This window comes from Rhinopithecus bieti, unplaced genomic scaffold, assembly GCF_001698545.2.
Source record: "Rhinopithecus bieti isolate Rb0 unplaced genomic scaffold, ASM169854v2 scaffold_9670, whole genome shotgun sequence".
NCBI lineage: Eukaryota > Metazoa > Chordata > Mammalia > Primates > Cercopithecidae > Rhinopithecus > Rhinopithecus bieti.
In genome coordinates, this window is record NW_016806180.1 from 1426858 (window position 1) to 1444792 (window position 17935).

Genomic DNA, 17935 nt, shown 5'->3' on the forward strand with positions numbered 1-17935 from the left:
AATTTTTTCTTTTTTTTTTTTTAAAAAAAAAAAAAAAAAAAAGGTATTGCCCTACCCGCCTCTCACCCTCTCACTCATTTTAAGTATAGATTTTCTACAATGCCACATCATCTTTTCCATAAAAGTACTTTTGACTGGGCGCAGTGGCTCACACCTGTAATTCCAGCACTTTGGGAGACCGAGGTGGGTGGATCACCTGAGGTCAGGAGTTCGAGACCAGCCTGGCCAACATGATGAAACCCTGTCTCTACTAAAAATACAAAAGTTAGCCGGGCGTGATTGTGGGCACCTGTAATCCCAGCTACTCAGGAGGCTGAGGCAGGAGAATTGCTTGAACCTGGGAGGCAGAGGTTGTAGTGAGCCGAGACTGCACCACTGCACTGCAGCCTGGGTAACAGAGTGAGACTCCATATTAAAAAAAAAAAAAAAAAAAAAAAAAAGTACTTTTCTTCATTTGGTTAGTATTCTCTTACGAGTTGATGCCTTGTAATTTATCTGAGTGTTTTCCATTATTTTGTGGTGAGCTTTAAAACCACTCTTCCTGCCTTTCAAGAATCCTAGACATGCTCCTTCTTGCTAGGTAATTATTAGTTGCACTTATTAGAATAAAGTGTATGCTTGGAGTGGGGAAGAGATTAACTTTTTGAAGGGTGGTGAAGTATTGCTCGCCACCAGGCCTTTGTCTTTGCTAAATTGAGGAAGGAAGATTTTATTTCATTAGCTAATAAAGAACCTCCTATATAGGCCGGGCACAGTGGCTCACGCCTGTAATCCTTGCACTTTCAGAGGCTGAGGTGGGTGGATTTCCTGAGCTCAGGAGTTCGAGGCCAACTTGGGCAACATGGCGAAATCCCATCTCTACTAAAAATACAAAAATCAGCTGGGCGTGGTGGTGAGCACCTGTAATCCCAGTTACTTCAGAGAGTGAAGCAGAAAAATTGCTTGAACCCGGGAGGCGGAGGCTGCCATGAGCCGAAATTGTGCCACTGCACTCCAGCCTGGGCGACAGAGAAAGACTCTCTCTCAATAAAATAAAATAAGATAAATAAATAAATAAATAAATCTCCTATATAACCTTATAACATCAGATTTGGAGCCTTTTCCGTAGAAATGAAATTCAGAAGAAGCTGAGATTCAGATATTCCAAGCTGCCTGGCCCTCTGTGAATAGAGGAGACTTGTTCTTGTGAAATCTGAGTGCAAAGACACAGGACAAATTGTTATCTACATTTCATTCCTAAGGATACTGTATGGCCCTAAAACACAAGAATTCTGTAATACCACAGGTACTGCACAGTGTGTTCCTTCCCCTTTCTGAACCTGATTTGACTCATCTCTATGAAAAGATGTGGGCTTTGGGGTCAGATGTGGGTTGGAATCCTGGATTCTCTACTTAGAGCCTGTGTGGCTGCAATTTTCTTTTGTGTAAAATTGAGATAATAGTACAAAAGTAACAACAATTAATATTATCAAGTGTTTACTGTGTGCCTGGCACTGTGTTAAATTCTCTGTGTTTATTTTCTCGTTTAATTTTTGTGATAGACTTATAACACTACTAGTATCTTCATATTACAGTAAGGGTTCAGAGAAGTTAAGGTTTCATAACAAGTCAGCAGAGCTGGGACTTTCCTCCAGGCAGCTGATTCCAAGGCCTATTCTAACTTTAAACTCTGCTACTTTTTGGAATGTAGTAAGAAGGACAATTTATATAAAACGCTGGCACGTAGTGGGTGCTGCTATTATATGAATGGGCATAAAATCTGTCTACATTTTGCCTTTTACCAAATTTAGAATCTATTTAGTTAAAACCTTCTTAGGGCAGGCTGGATGCAATGGCTCATGCCTGTAATCTCAGCACTCTGGGAGGCCAAGGCAGGAGGATTGCTTGAGCCCAGGCATTTGAGACCAACCTGGGCACATAGTGAGACCCCATCTCTCCAAACAAAACAAAACAAAACAAAACAAAACAAAAACAAAAAACAAAACAAAACAAAACTAGTTGAGCATGGTGGTGTGCCTGTAGTCTCAGTTACTCAGAAGGCTGGGGTGGGAGAATGGCTTGAGCCCGGGAGTTGAAGGTTGCAGTGAGCTATGATCACAGTACTACACTCCAGCTTGGGCAGCAGAGTGAGACCCTATCTTGAAAAAAAGCAAAAATAAAAGCTTCTTAGGACAGAGTGATTAGAAGCTGTGTAGTAGATACTTAGTAACAATGTGGGTTCCTTGTTGGGCAGGTTATCCAGCCAGGTACCAATGGGTGCGCTGCAATCCGGACAGTAATTCTGCAAACTGCATTGAAGAAAAAGGACCAATGTTCGACCTGCTTCCAAGTGAATCCAACAAGATCCCCAGGCTGAGGACTGACCTTTTTCTGTAAGTGGACTTTTCTCTAATTTTTTATTTATTTATTTATTTATTTGAGACAAGAGTTTCACTTTTCTTGCCCAGGCTGGAGTGCAATGGTGCGATCTCAGCTCACTGCAACCTCCACCTCCTGGGTTCAAGCGATTCTCCTGCTTCAGCCTCCCCAGCAGCTGGGATTTCAGGCGCCTGCCACCATGCCCAGCTCATTTTTTATTTATTTATTTATTTATTTTGAGATGGAGTCTCACTCTGTTGCCCAGGCTGGAGTGCAGTGGCTCATTCTCGGCTCACTGCAAGCTCCACCTCCTGGGTTCACCCCATTCTCCCGCCTCAGCCTCCAGAGTAGCTGGGACTACAGGCACCTGCCACCACTCTCGGCTAATTTTTTTGTATTTTTAGTAGAGATGGGGTTTCACCTCATTAGCCAGGATGGTCTCAATCTCCTGACCTAGTGATCTGCCTGCCTTGACCTCCCAAAATGCTGGGATTACAGGCATGAGCCACTGCGCCCAGCCTAATTTTTTGTGTTTTGAGTAGAGACAGGGTTTCATCATCTTGGCCAGGCTGGTCTCGAACTCCTGACCTCAGGTGATCCACCCGCCTCGGCCTCCCAAAGTATTGGGATTAGAAGCATGAGTCACCATGCCTGTCCTTTTCTCTAATTTTAAAGTGTCCGTAATTTCACAACCTCTTGGCACAGATGTGGGAGTGTTTTTCTTCAAGCTGTCCAGAGTGTTTTGATTCAAGCTCTTGCTTTGGTAGTTTGGCTCTTACTCTGCAGTACATAGTAAAACTGTACTGTATACACTGGCACATGACATGTGCGAGTATACATGATTCACCTGTTTTTGAAAGTTTTTTTGTGGATGGTAGACAGGAGCATTGAGGGCTTTTCATCAACAGGTATTGAAAATGATTGAACATTGTTTTATTTGTGTAAACAGAACACACGATATATTAAAATCCAATAATTAACTGAATGGATAAGCAAAATGTGATATAAGCATACAAAGGAATATTATTGGGTCATAAAAAGAATGAAGTACTGACACATGCTACAACATAGATAAACCTTGGAAACATTATGCAGAGTGAAGGAAGGCCAGACACAAAAAGCCACATATTGTATGATTCAATTTAGATGAAATGTCCAGAATAGAGGCAAATCCCTAGAGGCAGGAAGCAGATTAGTGGGTTCCAGGAGCTGGGGAAAGGGAAGAATAAGGAGTGACTGCTAATGGGTATGAGGTTTTTTCTTGGAGGAGGTGATTAAAATGTTCTTCTGCCAGGCGTGGAGGCTCATGCCTGTAATCCTAGCACTTTGGGAGGCCGAGGCAGGAGAACTGTTTGAGCCCAGGAGTTTGAGACCAGCCTGGGCAACATAGTGAGACCCTATCTCTATTTCAAATACATTTTTTATATTAAAAAATGTTCTTCAATTAGATGGTAATTATTTTAAAAAATGGCCAGGTCCAGAGGCTCATGCCTATAATCCCAGCACCTTGGGAGGCTGAGGTGGGAGGATCCCTTGAGCCCAGGAGGTTTGGGACCAGCCTGGGCAATACAGCAAGACCCCATTTCTACAAAAAATACAAAAATTAGCCAGGCATGGTGATGTGCACCTGTGGTCCCAGCTACTCGGGAGGCTGAGGTGGGAGAATCTCTTGAGCCTAGGTTGAGCCTGCAGTCAACCCTATTTATGCCATTGCACTCCAGCCTGGGCAACACAGTGAGACCCTGTCTCAAAAAAAAAAAAAAAAATTAGGGAAAGGAAGAATAATTGGCCATGACTTATAAAACAAAAATCAAATCTCTTCTTGATCAGATAAAACTTGCTTTAAACTTGCAAAAAAGACCTGATATAAATTCATGAGTAACAAAAATTGAATTATATTAGAAACCATTAATTCAATGAATACTAAAGCTATATAGGATGTAGCAAAATATATATACTAAGTAAAGGATTATCACAAAAGTTTTGATCTCCAGGCTCAAACCTAGAAAATCACTATCCTCAAAGCCAGGTGGTTCATCGTGCTCCAAACCAGGTACATTTCACATCACTTTGGGATCCTGGTGACTTCCTCTTTTTTTTTTTTTTTTTGAGACAGGGTCTTCTCTGTCACCCAGGATGGAGTGCAGTGGTGTGATCATAGCTCACTGCAGCCTCGAACTCCTCAAGTGATCTTCCTGCCTCAGCCTCCCTAGTAGCTGGGACCACAGGCACAGAGCACCATGCCCAGCTAATTTAAAAAAAAGATTATTTTTGTAGAGACGGGGGTCTCTGTATGTTTCCCAGGCTGGTCATGTACTCTTAAGCTCAAGCAATCCTCCCACCTCAGCATCCCAAAGTGCTGGAATTACAGGCATGAACCACCATTCCCAGCACTGGTGACTTTCTCCATCACTGGTATTCACTGCATTAGTGATTACATCATTACAGTCTTCAATATGCAACTTTGTACTTTGTAGTCCTACTCCTGCATTCATACTTTAAGGTCTCAGCATTAAGTTTGAATGTAATATTACAGCATCCTCCATTACTTTAAGTCATTGGTTTCAATACTAATTCATTTAAATCTAAAATGTTAGGCTGCAGTGGCTCATGCCTGTAATCCCCCCAGTTTGGGAGACTGAGGTGGGAGGATCACTTGAGGCCAAGAATTTGATACCAGCCTGGGCAACATGGGCAAGACCCCATCTCTGTTTAAAAATTAGTGGCCAGGCACTGTGGTTCACGCCTGTAATGCCAACACTTTGGGAGGCCGAGGCAGATTGCTTGAGGTCAGGAGTTGGAGACCAGCCTGGCCTACATGGCGGAAACCCATTTCTACTAAAAATACAAAAATTAGCTGGGCATGGTGGCACGCCTGTAATCCCAGCTATTGAGAGGCTGAGGCAGGCAGACTGGGAGGCCAAGGCAGGCAGATTGCAGGCAGATTGCTTTGAGACTAGCCTGGGTAACATGGAGAAACTCTGTCTCTACAGAAAAATACAAAAATTAGCCAAGCATGGAGAAACCGCATCTCTACAGAAAAATACAAAAACTAGCCAGGCATGCCTGTGGTCCCAGTGACTCGGGAGGCTGAAGTGAGAGGATTGCTTGATCCTGAGAGGTCAAGGCTGAAGTGAGCCGTGGTGTGGCACTGCACTGCAGCCAGGGTGACAGAGTAAAAACCTGTCTCAAAATAAATAAATACATTTAAAATAAATAAATACAATTAAAACTAAAATTAAAAAATAAAACAAAATGTTAAGAGAATAGCTCAAATTCTCCAAAAGAACTCTTGCACACCGTTCCTCCTCTGCTCAAATCTCTATTTTCCTTCCTCAAAGCCAGTAACTTTGCTTCTCACCCTGTGCTTTCCTTCCTGTCATTGCAAAAGAATGCTCCTTGCTGCTATGCTGATCCCAAGCCCTTTTGCCCTCGGATCCTCCTGTCCTCCCCTGGCCCTGCTCTGTACAGGCTGTGGAGTGGGAGTAGAACTGACCCCTGGGGTCTGCATTTCTCAGGCTCCCAGGGCTGTAGCTAACTTTGGCCAATGGGAGGCAAGGAATAGAGATTGAGAGCTTGGGAGGAAGGGAGAGAGGCATGTTTCTTCTCCTTACTCCCTGCCTTGGGTGGCACCTTGGGCAGGACTGTGTTTCGCCCATGGCCTCCGCTCCCACCAGATGCCTCTAGTACCTGGGCTCAGGACATAGACAACCTCCTTCCACTATAGCTGTAGCCCAAAGAGGGAAATATTTCTTTTCTTTTCTTTTCTCTTCTCTTCTTTTCTCTTTTCCTTCCTTCCTTCCTTCCTTCCTTCCTTCCTTCCTTCCTTCTTTCCTTCCTTCTTTCCTTCCTTCTTTCCTTCTTTCTTTTTTTCAGAGTCTCACTCTTGTTACCCAGGCTGGAGTGCAGTGGTGCGATCTTGGCTCACTGCCACCTCTGCCTCCCGGGTTCAAGCAATTCACCTGCCTCAGCCTCCTGAGTAGCTGGGATTACAGGCGTGCCACCATGCCCAGCTAATTTTTGTATTTGTGGTAGAGATGGGATTTTGCCATGTTGACCAGGCTGGTCTTGAACTTCTGACCTCAATTGATCTGCCTGCCTCAGTCTCCCCAAGTGCTGGGATTACAGGCATGAGCCACTGCGCCCAGCCGAGGGAAATATTTTCTTGCTATTGCTAATCTCTGGGTTACCTCGCTATCCCCCATTTGGCTTCACTTCTCCTCCATCACCTGTATGAGGAATTCCCTCTGTGTTAAATATCTGGAGAAGTTTCCTGATTGGACCCTGGCTGTTGCAGCTTCCAAGGCCACCTCTTTTTATGGCCGGTATCCTTTTCCCATGCATCTTCTCCAGGACTTCCATTCTGCAGTTATCTCTCTGAACCCAGTGTCTTCTTCCCATCAGTATCTTAGTATACTTCTTCCCATCAGTATCTCAGTACTTTAGTATCTCCTATGTTTAGGCAGCATCTCTCCGTTGACTCTGCGTCCTCTCCAGCAGTTGCCCTTCTCTGCTCCTCTTCACAATAACATCTCCTGAAAGGGCCACCCATGCCTGCCCCCTCCTTTCCTCACCCCCTCTGGAGCTAGACTTCTGTTCCTACACTCCACCCTGGTTGACAAAGTCACTGATTATTTCTCTATTTTCAGCTTACTTGACCCTTAATTACCTTCAAAAATGGCTGACTGTGCCGTGCATGTAATCCCAGCACTTTGGGAGGCCAAGGCAGGAGGATCACTTGAGCTCAGGAGTTCAAGACGAGCCTGCCTGGGCAACATAGTGAGATCCTATCTACAAAAAATAGAAAAATTAGCCGGGCATGGTGACTCACGCCTGTGGTCCCTGCTACAAAGGAAGCTGAGGTGGGAGGATGGCTTGAGTCCGGGAGGGTGAGGCTGCAGTGAGCCGAGATCGCGCCACTGCACTCCAGCCAGGGAGACAGAGCGAGACTCCGTCTCAAAAAAAAAAAAAATGAAAATGGTTGACCCCTCCCTTGAAATGCTTTTTTCTTGGGGCTTCCATGCCCTGCCTTATCCTGTTTCTTCCTACTTCTCTGGTTGTGCTTTTTCCTCTGCTCAATATTTAACATGTTGGTATGACCCTGGCTCTGGCCTGGTCCCCCTTCTCTATCTACATGTTTTCTCTCGATGACCTCCATCGGTTCCAAGGGTTTAACTACCACATCTGTGTTTCCAGCTCTGACACCCCAGGCTAAAGTAGCCACCTGGTCACTCCCTATTTCATTAGTCAATTTCATTTATCTGTACCACCTACGATTTTCCTGATTCATTTATTCACTTTTTATTGTCTGTCTTCGCCACTAAAATAAAAACTTCTTGAGCAGGAGCTTCATTGGTCTGCCTCTGTTCTATCCCAGGCCCTCAAAACAAGGACCAGATGTTCAACAAATATTTATTGAATGTGTACATGAATTAAAACTCTAATTGGTTATATGCTGGTGGTTTATTATTTTCATGGAGGAAATGACTTGTAAGCTGTGACACTCAGCTTTTGTCTCTGATGCTTCGTTGCCCTGTTCTGTCACCGAGGGCTGTCGTCATTGCTCGGACCATTTTGTGCTCTTTGAATTTCTAATCATCACAGTCAACCCAGAAGGCAGCCTTACCTTTCAGCACTCTTCAGCTGAATGAATGCAAGTTGGAGACAGGGTCATTTTTTGATAGGAAATTGAATGTTTATATGCTGGTATATATATAAAGCTTAGCTTCTTACAAAGAATTTCTCAAAAGTGAGCTTTGTTGAAGCACTGTAAATTATTAGAACTTTTATGGAAATTTTAATTTAGGAAAAAATGTCATCTGTCTGGGCTGACTTAGCTGTTAGTTGTTTGTCCTTTGTTTTTTTTTTTTTTGGTGGAGGGTACGGAGTTTTGCTCTCGTAGCCCAGGCTGGAATGCAGTGGCACGATCTCGGCTCACTGCAACCTCCGCCTCCCAGGTTCAAGCGATTCTCCGGCTTCAGCCTCTTAAGTAGCTGGGATTACAGGCATGCACCACCATGCCTGGCTAATTTTTGTATTTTTAGTAGAAACGGGGTTTCACCATGTTGGCCAAGCTGGTCTCAAAACCCTGACCTCAGGTGATCCACCTGCCTCAGTCTCCCAAAGTGCTAGGATTACAGGCGTGAGCCACCGCACCTGGCAGTTTGTCCTTCCTTTAGAGAGAAAGAGGTCTTTTTTTGAGACGGTCTTCCTCTGTTGCCCAGGCTGGAGTGCAATGGCGCGATCTCGGCTCACTGCAACCTCTGCCTCCCTGGTTCAAGCGATTTTGTCACCACAGCCTTCTGAGTAGCTGGGATTACAAGTGTGTGCCACCACGCCTGACTAATTTTTGTATTTTCAGTACAGACGGGGTTTCACCATGTTAGTCAGGTTGGTTTCAAGCTCCTGACCTCAATTGATCACCTACCTTGGCCTCCCAAAGTGCTTGGATTACAGATATGAGCCACCACACCTGGCCAAGAGGCTTCTTTTAAAAATGATTTCTTGGGCCGGGTGCAGTGGCTCACGCCTGTAATCCCAGGACTTTGGGAGGCTTAGGTGGGTGGTTCACAAGGTCAGGAGTTTAAGACCAGCCTGGCCAATATGGTGAAACCCCATCTCTACTAAAAATACAAAAATTAGCCGGGTGTGGTGGCGCACACCTGTAGTCCCAGCTACTTGGGAGGCTGAGGCAGGAGAATCACTTGAACCCGGGAGGCGGAGGTTGCAGTGAGCCGAGATGGCACCACTGCACTCCAGCCTGGGCAACAGAGCAAGACTCTGTCTCCAAAAATAAAATTAAAAAAATAAAATAAAATGATTTCTTAAGTAAATTTCAAATATAGAATATATATGCTAGTGATAACAAAATTAACACTGTTTATCTGCAATAGGTAGATGTGGAGTTGATCGAAGCAATAAGTATAGGCAAACACATAGGAACATTTGACCTGTTTTTTTGTTGGTTTTAAAACATTGAATAATTTGGAAGCTTTTAAATCTCTTAATTTAAGCAACTAGATTGCTCTATTTATCTCCTTATCTTAAAAAAAACTGTTAAAATTATCTTTCCCACATATCAAACTTCCCATTTTTCTTTCATACTTCAGAAAGACAAGAATCCAGGACTTGAATCGTATCTTCCCGCTTTCTGAGGACTATTCTGGATCAGGTTCCGGCTCCGGCTCTGGATCAGGATCTGGGAGTGGCTTCGTAACTGAAATGGAACAGGATTACCAACCAGTAGATGAAAGTGATGCTTTCCATGACAACCTTAGGTCTCTTGACAGGAATCTGCCCTCAGACAGCCAGGACTTGGGTCAACATGGATTAGAAGAGGATTTTATGATATAAAAGAGAATTTTCCCACCTTGACACCAGGCAATGTATTTAGCATATTTTGTGTACCATGGTTAAATGATCAACCTTGGGACAAAGGATTTTATAGACATTTTAAACATCTGAAAAGAAGCTTAAGTTTTATCATCCTTTTTTTCTCATGAATTCTTAAAGGATTATGCTTTAATGCTGTTATCTATCTTATTGTTCTTGAAAATACCTGCATTTTTTGGTATCATATTCAGCCAATATCATTATGAAATTAATTAGATTCCCATGGCCATAAAATGACTTTAAAGAATATATTTTTTTAAAAAAATGGTTTGAGAAGCAAATTGGCAGGTAATATTTCATACCTAAATTAAGAATCTGACTTGGATTGTGAATTACAGATATGCCCCTTTTCTTATAAAAACAAAAAAATAATGAAGCACAGTGAATTTGTAGAGTTGGGAGTATTTGACATATTTTACAGTGTGGAGTGTACTATATACTATTACCTTTGAATGTGTTTGCAGAGCTAGTGGACATGTTTATCTACAAGTACGATTGCTGTTATATAACACCCCAAATAACTCCCAAATTAAAGCACAGTTGTGCTCTCAATACCTCATACTGCTTTACCTTTTTTTCCTGGATATCTGTGCATTTTCAAATGTTACTATATATTAAAGCAGAAATATAACCAAAGGTTAAGTTGTCTCGGATCTCTTGTTCTAAACCCAGGAAATAGTTGTTTTTGGCCAGATGTTTCTCTAGAAGTCTTATCAACAAAACAACTTTAAACATATTCTACAGTAAAGACAAGTTTTGTAACCAGAATCAAATCATACTAACTAGCAGGTGAAGAAAGCAATGATGCCTTAGCAAGAGGGTTATACCTCTCAAAGCACTTCCTCACCTGAAAGATAGTTCCATCTCTGTTCCCCTTAGTTCTGAAAAGCCTCCTTGCATTGCTGTCATGGATTCTGTGCTACACTGTCCAGATCCCAGCTTCAGAACTGAATACTTACTCAAATTAATCTCTGCTGGCAAGAGCCAACTTGCCCAAGGTCATGCTGTTTGCAGGGCAGCCTGCATCCAGTGACTGGCTGATGTGGGTATATCAAGGCCTGAACTCAGAAGGATCATACAGATTCAAAACTCCCCACAGGCTCAGCTCAGGTTTTGCTGGGACTACTTTGTAGCTCAATTTCTTCTTTACTCAGTTTTACTTCCTTCCATTCTGCTCATAGGTGTCTATCCTGAGAGTGCTCCCTTAGAAATTTTCTGCTGGTTTCCATCTCAGAATTTGCTTCTTGGAGAACACAACCTGTGACAGGTTGTGCCAGGAGGGATAGGAAATAGATGCTGAGATGGGATTTTGGAGCTAGATTGCCTGCTGCCTGGCTGGCAATAAGGACTCCATCCTTGGCCGTAGATGAGCACAGGCACAAGATAGCAGTGCGATTGTTAAAATTTTCACTGGTGATGAACCGAGATGGTGTACCAGTGGAAGGGAGTACACCAGGGTATGATGTACTAGGAGTCTGAGAAATGTTGGCAAGTAGTAATAATAAAGACAATGGTATTGGTTGGCTATTGCTGTACTTAATTAGTGCTTTTGAAAAAGACAATGAAAGGCTAAGGATGATTAATTAAAGGCTAAATGTGAAAATCATTGTGCCTCCTTGGCAGCATATTAAGAAACTCTCTTCTGTAATAGAAGGACTCAAAAGGCTGAGGACCAGGCCCAGGACTTATGAGAATAGCAGATGGCTGGGCGCAATGGCTCACGCCTGCAATCCCAATGCTTTGTGGGGGCTGAGGCGGGTGGATCACCTGAGGTCAGGAGTTTGAGATCAGCCTGGCCAACATGGCAAAACACTATCTCTACTAAAAATACAAAAATTAGCTGGGCGTGGTGGCAGGCATCTATAATGCCAGCTACTCGGGAGGCTGAAGAAGGAGAATTGCTTGAACCTGGGCAGTTCACACCTGGGAGGTTGCAGTGAGCCAAGATCATGTCACTGCAATCCAGCCTGGGCGACAGAGGGAGACTCCATCTCAAAAAAAAAAAAAAATTGCAGAATTCCAAGAATACTAAATTGTCAACTTAGCCCAGTGTGTTATGCAAGCTCAGAGTCCTTACCAGGGAAAAATGGGACCCTGAGAGATGGAGACATCCGGGCTGATACATTCAGGTTTTAAATCCTCAGATTCCTTTGAACCTTTGATTCTACAGAAGAGTCCCATGCTTTAAGGACTAATGCTGGCCAGGTGTGGTGGCTCATGCTTGTAATCCCAGCACTTTGGGAGGCTGAGGCGGGCAGATCACTTGAGGTCAGGAGTTCAAGACCAGCTTGGCCAACATAGTGAAACCCTGTCTCTACTAAAAATACAAAAATTAGCTGGTTGTGGTGGCAAGCACCTGTAATCCTACTCGGGAGACTGAGGTATGAGAATCACTTGAACCTGGGTGGTGGAATTTGCAATGAGCCGAAATCATGCCACTGCACTCTAGCCTGGGTGACAGAGTGAGACTCTGTCCCCCCAAAAAAACAACAAAGAAAACCAACGATCAAAAACAAAAAAACGAATGCTTTCCTGTTGAAGACAATCAAGAGGTCTCTACCCTTAGAGATAACACGCACCCTCCTTCAAGATCTGTCCCCACCTCCCTTCCTAGACAGCAGATAAATATCAAAGTGAAGTCAGTATAAACCAACAGGAAAGTGTTGGGCTTGCTCAGGAGGAAAGGTAAAATACTCTGAAAGTTCTGTAGAACGTAGCTAACCTGGATCTTAAAAGCTGAGAGGGTGTCTATAAGACTTAACTCTAGAAGTCCTTGATCCAGGGATGGCGATAGAACACAAAGTTGGATAAGGGAGTGTTTGGCGATGTGAGTGTACCCTCCTGGGATACAGGTTTTAATGCCCGGGCAAGAACCCTGGGAGAAGGTGTTGAGACTCTGCTAAAATGGCTCTTAGACACTTGGAGAAAGTGACAGCCCACGCTTAAGTGAAGTGGAAATACTAGAATTGTCATGCCTGGCAGTGGAAAAAGGGGTCAATAGGATTAAGGAAATGCACATGATAGAATCAACTGACTATATAAGCCTTGCAAACCCACCAGATGACTGTTTTGTAGGAAGGCCAAAGCAATAAAGAACAGCCTGGTGAGAGCAATCAGCACCTCTGAGCCATCTGCAGTGGCTCTCCTCTGAAGGGCAGGGCAGATGTTGTTACATAACTGGGCTTATAATAGCAGTGGGAATAATAGGCACCAAAATAATAGAGGCCAGGTGGTAGTACTCAATCATCAGAAGCCAAGAGGTACGGTTACTTTTTTTTTTTTTTTTTTTTTTTTGGAAATGGAGTCTCACTCTGTTGCCCAGGCTGGAGTGCTGTGGCACGATCTCAGCTCACTGCAACCTCCACCTCCCGGGTTCAAGCAATTCTCCTGCCTCAACCTCCTGAGTAGCTGGGACTACAGGCGCACGCTGCCACACCTGGCTAATTTTTTTTTTTTTTTGTATTGTAGTAGAGACAGGGTTTCACAGTGTTGCCCAGGCTGGTCTCGAACTCCTGAGCTCAGGCAATTTGCCCGCCTTGGACTCCCAAAGTGCTAGGATTACAGGCGTGAGCACCGTGCCCAGCCAAGAAGCCAAGAGGTGCAGTTATCTTAATGAGCAACAAGGTCGGAGATGTATCCAGGGGAGCCTGATGGGCACTGAGATAGGAGATGGCATCTCTAGAGGCAATGTAGTTGCACAGCCAGCAAAAGTATTGCTCATTCTATTGTATTAAGCAGGGTTTGCCAGAGAGACAGAACCACTAGGACATATATGTAGATATATGAGAAAAGATTTATTAGGGCAATTGGCTCATGTGATGGTGGAGGCCATCTGCAAGCTGGAGAACCAAGGAAGCTGGTAGCATAGCTCAGTCCAAGTCTAAAGGCCTTGGACCAGGGATGCAGGGATGTGGCGGATCTTCCCCACTTGGTCTACCAACTCACACGCTAATCTCCTGAGGAAATAACTTCACAAATACACTCAGAAATAATGCTTTACCTGGTATCTAGGTATCCCTTAATCCAGTGAAGTTGACACCTAAAATTAACCACCACATTATTCAACCAGAAAGATCAAGATGGTCAGGAGGCATATGGCAATTGCCTCAATAAAAAAGCACTATGGTGGCTGGGCATGGTGGCTCGTGCCTGTAGTCCCAGCACTTTGGGAGGCCGAGGTGGGCGGATCACAAGATTAGGAGTTCGAGACTAGCCTGACCAACATGGTGAAACCCTGTGTCTACTAACAATACAAAAATTAGCCAGGTGTGGTGGTGCGTGCCTGTAATCGCAGCTACTCAGGAGGCTGAGGCAGGAGAATCGCTTGAACCCAGGAGGTGGAGGTGCAGTGAGCCGAGATCATGCCATTGCACTCCAGCCTGGGCAACAGAGTGAGACTCTGTCTCAAAAAAAAACAAAAAACAAAAAACAGAAAAACAAAAAAAAAACCACGATAGCTTTAACCAGTTTTCTTACCTGAGTCAGATTTCAGACCTGGAGCCCACTGGCTAAGACAGAAACTAGTTCCTCTGGAAAATGAACCCTGTGAGACTGCAGCAAGTGTATGTAGTGGTGATTCCCCTAATGCTGAGTCAAAGGGATCTATGGGCATTTTCTCAGGTACCATATATTGGGGAAAAGTGGGATATTCAAACATTTCAGGAACAGTCAGTCACAGGATCTGAGCTGATTTTGAAACAGAGACCCAAAGCATCACCCAAAACATCACCAGGCCTCCTTTTTAGTGGGGGCACAAAGTAGAATCATCACCCAGGTCTGGCTCACAGTGGCCATTTCTCCAGTATCTGAATGTATCATTAGAATGGACTTACTTGGTAGTTAGTACAACCTCCACACTGGTTTCTCGATCTGTGTGATAGAAGCTATTGTGATGGAAAAGACCAAGTGAAAACTTCTGAAGCCACCCCTCCCACCATCTACCAATAAATCAAAAACCGTATTTCATCCTAAGGGGAATGTCAGTGATTAGTAGCACCTTTAAAAACAAAGAACGCGGCCAGGCATGGTGGCTCACGCCTGTAATCCCAGCACTTTGGGAGGCCGAGGCAGATGGATTATGAGGTCAGTAGTTCAAGACCAGCCTGGTCAAGATGGTGAAACCCCATCTCTACTAAAAATACAAAAATTAGCCGGGTGCTGTGGCAGGTTCCTGTAACCCCAGCCAGGACGCTGAGGCAGGAGAATCGCTTGAACCTGAGGGATGGAGGTTGCAGTGACCCAAGATTGAACCACTGCACTCCAGCCTGGGCGACAGAGTGAGACTCCGTCTCAAAAAAACAAAAACAAAACAAAACCAAAAACAGAGAATGCAGAAATGCTAGTCCCCAATGCACCTCCGTTTAATTCACCAGTCTGGGCCTCACAAAAAGCAAATGGAGAGTGCCAGTGGACTACTACAAATTCAACTGAGTACAGATGGTCCCCAACTTACAATGATTTGATTTCATGATTCTTTGACTTTATGATAGTGTGAAAGTAATACATATTCAGTAGAAACTAAATTTCAATTTTTGAATTTTGACATTTTCCAGGTTGGTGATATGTAGTGTGATGCTCTCTGGTGGTGCTGGGCAGCAGTAGCGAGTATGGTTTTTCGCTTTCAGTATTAAATACATTACATGAGACATTAAAACTCTTTATTATAAAATAGGCTTTGTATTAGATTATTTTCAACAAGTGTAGGTTAATGTAAGAGTTCTGAGCATACTTAAAGTAGGCTAGGCTAAACTATGATATTTGATACGTTAGGTATATTTAATGTGTTTTTCACTTAAGATATTTTCAGCCAGGTGTGGTGGCTCACACCTGTAATCCCGGCACTTTGGGAGGCCAAGGCAGGTGAATCACCTGAGGTCAGGAGTTCGAGACCAGCCTGGCCAACATGAAACTTTGTCTCTACTAAAAATAGAAAAACTAGCTGGGCGTGGTGGTGCATACCTGTAATCCCAGCTACTCTGGAGGCTGAGACGGGAGAATCGCTTGAACCCAGGAGGCGGAGGTTGCAGTGAACTGAGATTGTGCCACTGCACTCCAGCCTTGGCGACAGAGTGAGACTCAGTCTCAAAAATAAACAAACAAACAAACAAACAAACAAATAAATAAATAAATATGCTCAATTTATGATGGGTTTATTGGGATGTAACCCCACTGTAAGTTGAGGTACATCTGTAGTAGCTCTATTGCAGCAGTGTCTCCAGGCGGAACACTTTTCCTAGAGCAGAGTTACATAGCTTTAGATACCTAATAGTCATTTATTTGACAAACGCTTTCTTTTACATCACTACCAAAAAAAGAGGACAAGGCTAGGCACAGTGGTTCATACCCATACTCCTAGCACTTTAGAAGGCTGAGGTGGGAGAATCACTTGAGCCTAGGAGTTCGAGACCAGCCTGGGAAATATAGTGAGCCCTCATCTCTCCATTTTTTAAAAGAGGATCAGAGGCCAGGCACACTGATTCGTGCCTGTAATCCTAGCATTGGGAGGCCGAGGTGGATGGATGGCTTGAGCTCAAGAGTTCAAGACCAACTTAGGCAACATGGTGAAACTCTGTCTCTACAAAAAATACAAAAATTAGCCAGTTGTAGTGGCATGCGCCTGTAGTCCCAGCTACTCAGGCAGCTGAGGTGGGAGGTTGGCTTGAGCCTGGGAGGTAGAGGTTGCAGTGACCTGAGATTGTGCCACTGCACTCCAGCCTGGGCAACAGAGCCAGACCCTGTCCAAAGGAAAAAAAAAAAAAGAGGATCAGAAAGAGTTTACATTCTCTTGGAACAGACAACAGTATACATTTACAGCCTATTCCCAGGATTATTTTAACTCTCCCACTCTCTGTCATAGTACCATCTAAAGAGACCTGAACTGGCTGGACTTCTCACAGAAAATCACAGTGGTCACTGACCAGACCCCCATGTCATTGCCACTGATGTACCAACATTTATTCCTGGACTCACATCTATGGTTGTATGAGGGCTTCCTAATGACCAACTGCCAGGGTAGGAATAAACTCCAGCTTGGTTCACACATGGATTGGTCTGGTATATGGGAGCAAGCCAAAAGTGGATGTCAGCTACACTATAGTACCACTCAGGAGTGGACTTGAAAAGCAGCTTTGAGGGGAAGTCCTCCCAGTGGGCAGGAGCGTTGGGTGGTGCTCCTGGCCATCCACTCTGTGTGGAGAGAGAAGTAGCCTGAGGTTGGAAGATACTCATTTTCATGGACTGTGGTGACTGTTTTGCCCAGTTGATCCGGGGCCTAAAACAGAAAGATTGGAAGATTGGGCACTAAGAAGCTTAGGGTAAAGGCACGTGGATGGACCAGTGAGAGAAGACAAAGTGTGAAGATGTACGTATCAAATGTGAATGCCCACCAGAAAACATCCATCACAGAAGAAGCACTAAACAACCAGGTGGACAAAATGACTTGGACAGATGTCAGAGACGTCAGTCAGCCTCTTTCATGGGCCACCCTAAAACTAGTACAATAAGCTTAGGAAGGAGTGGCCACAGTGGCAGTGATGGAGGCCACACAGGGGCTCCCACCAACCAAGACTGATCCAGCTACTGATGTTGCCAAATGTCCAGTATGCTAGCAACAGAGCTCACTGCTGAGCCACTGATATGGCACTATCCCTGAAGGAGACCTTGGTGGCTAGTTGACTACATAAGGTCCCTTCCATCCTGGAAGGGCCAGAGATTTGTTTGAACAGTGATAGACATGTATTTCAGGTATGTGTTTGCCTTTCCTGCTCAGGGGATCTCTAACACGAAAATCTAAGGGCTTACAGAGTATGATTGATTTATCAACAGGGTTTTGCATATAACATCACATCACAGCATAACAGCAGGAGATGCAGCAGTGGGCACACAACCACAGGCTCCACTGGTTTTATCACCTACCACATCACTTCAGTGCCCTCAACATGACAGAATGATGGAAGGGCCTGTTGAGGGCACAGCTGAGGCAACGCTTGGCTATGATACACTGAGGTTGGCGTCACAACCTTCAGGATGCAGTTTACATGCTAGATAAGTAACCTTTATATGGTGCTGTGTCCTTAATAGGTAGAACACATAGGTCCAGGAACCAAGGAGTGGAAGTACAAAAGGACTCAACATCAAAACTACGTGGGGTGTTTAGCTGGACACAATAGCTCATGTCTGCAATCCC

At 44.2% G+C, this 17935-nt stretch overlaps 1 protein-coding gene across 2 annotated transcripts in view; it reads left to right on the forward strand.

The window, feature by feature from the left end:
- The window catches only part of SRGN (serglycin), a 17510-nt gene extending 7118 nt beyond the window's left edge, over window positions 1–10392 (forward strand). Inside the window, exons 2-3 of one of the 2 annotated variants that reach the window (XM_017875005.1) lie at window positions 2234–2372; window positions 9468–10392. In XM_017875005.1, the coding sequence (XP_017730494.1) occupies window positions 2234–2372; window positions 9468–9711 (383 nt within the window). In that variant the 3' untranslated portion in view covers window positions 9712–10392. The remainder of the gene's footprint in view (window positions 1–2233; window positions 2373–9467) is intronic. The other variant, XM_017875006.1, reaches the window with a different exon arrangement.
- Window positions 10393–17935: the final 7543 nt, after the last annotated feature.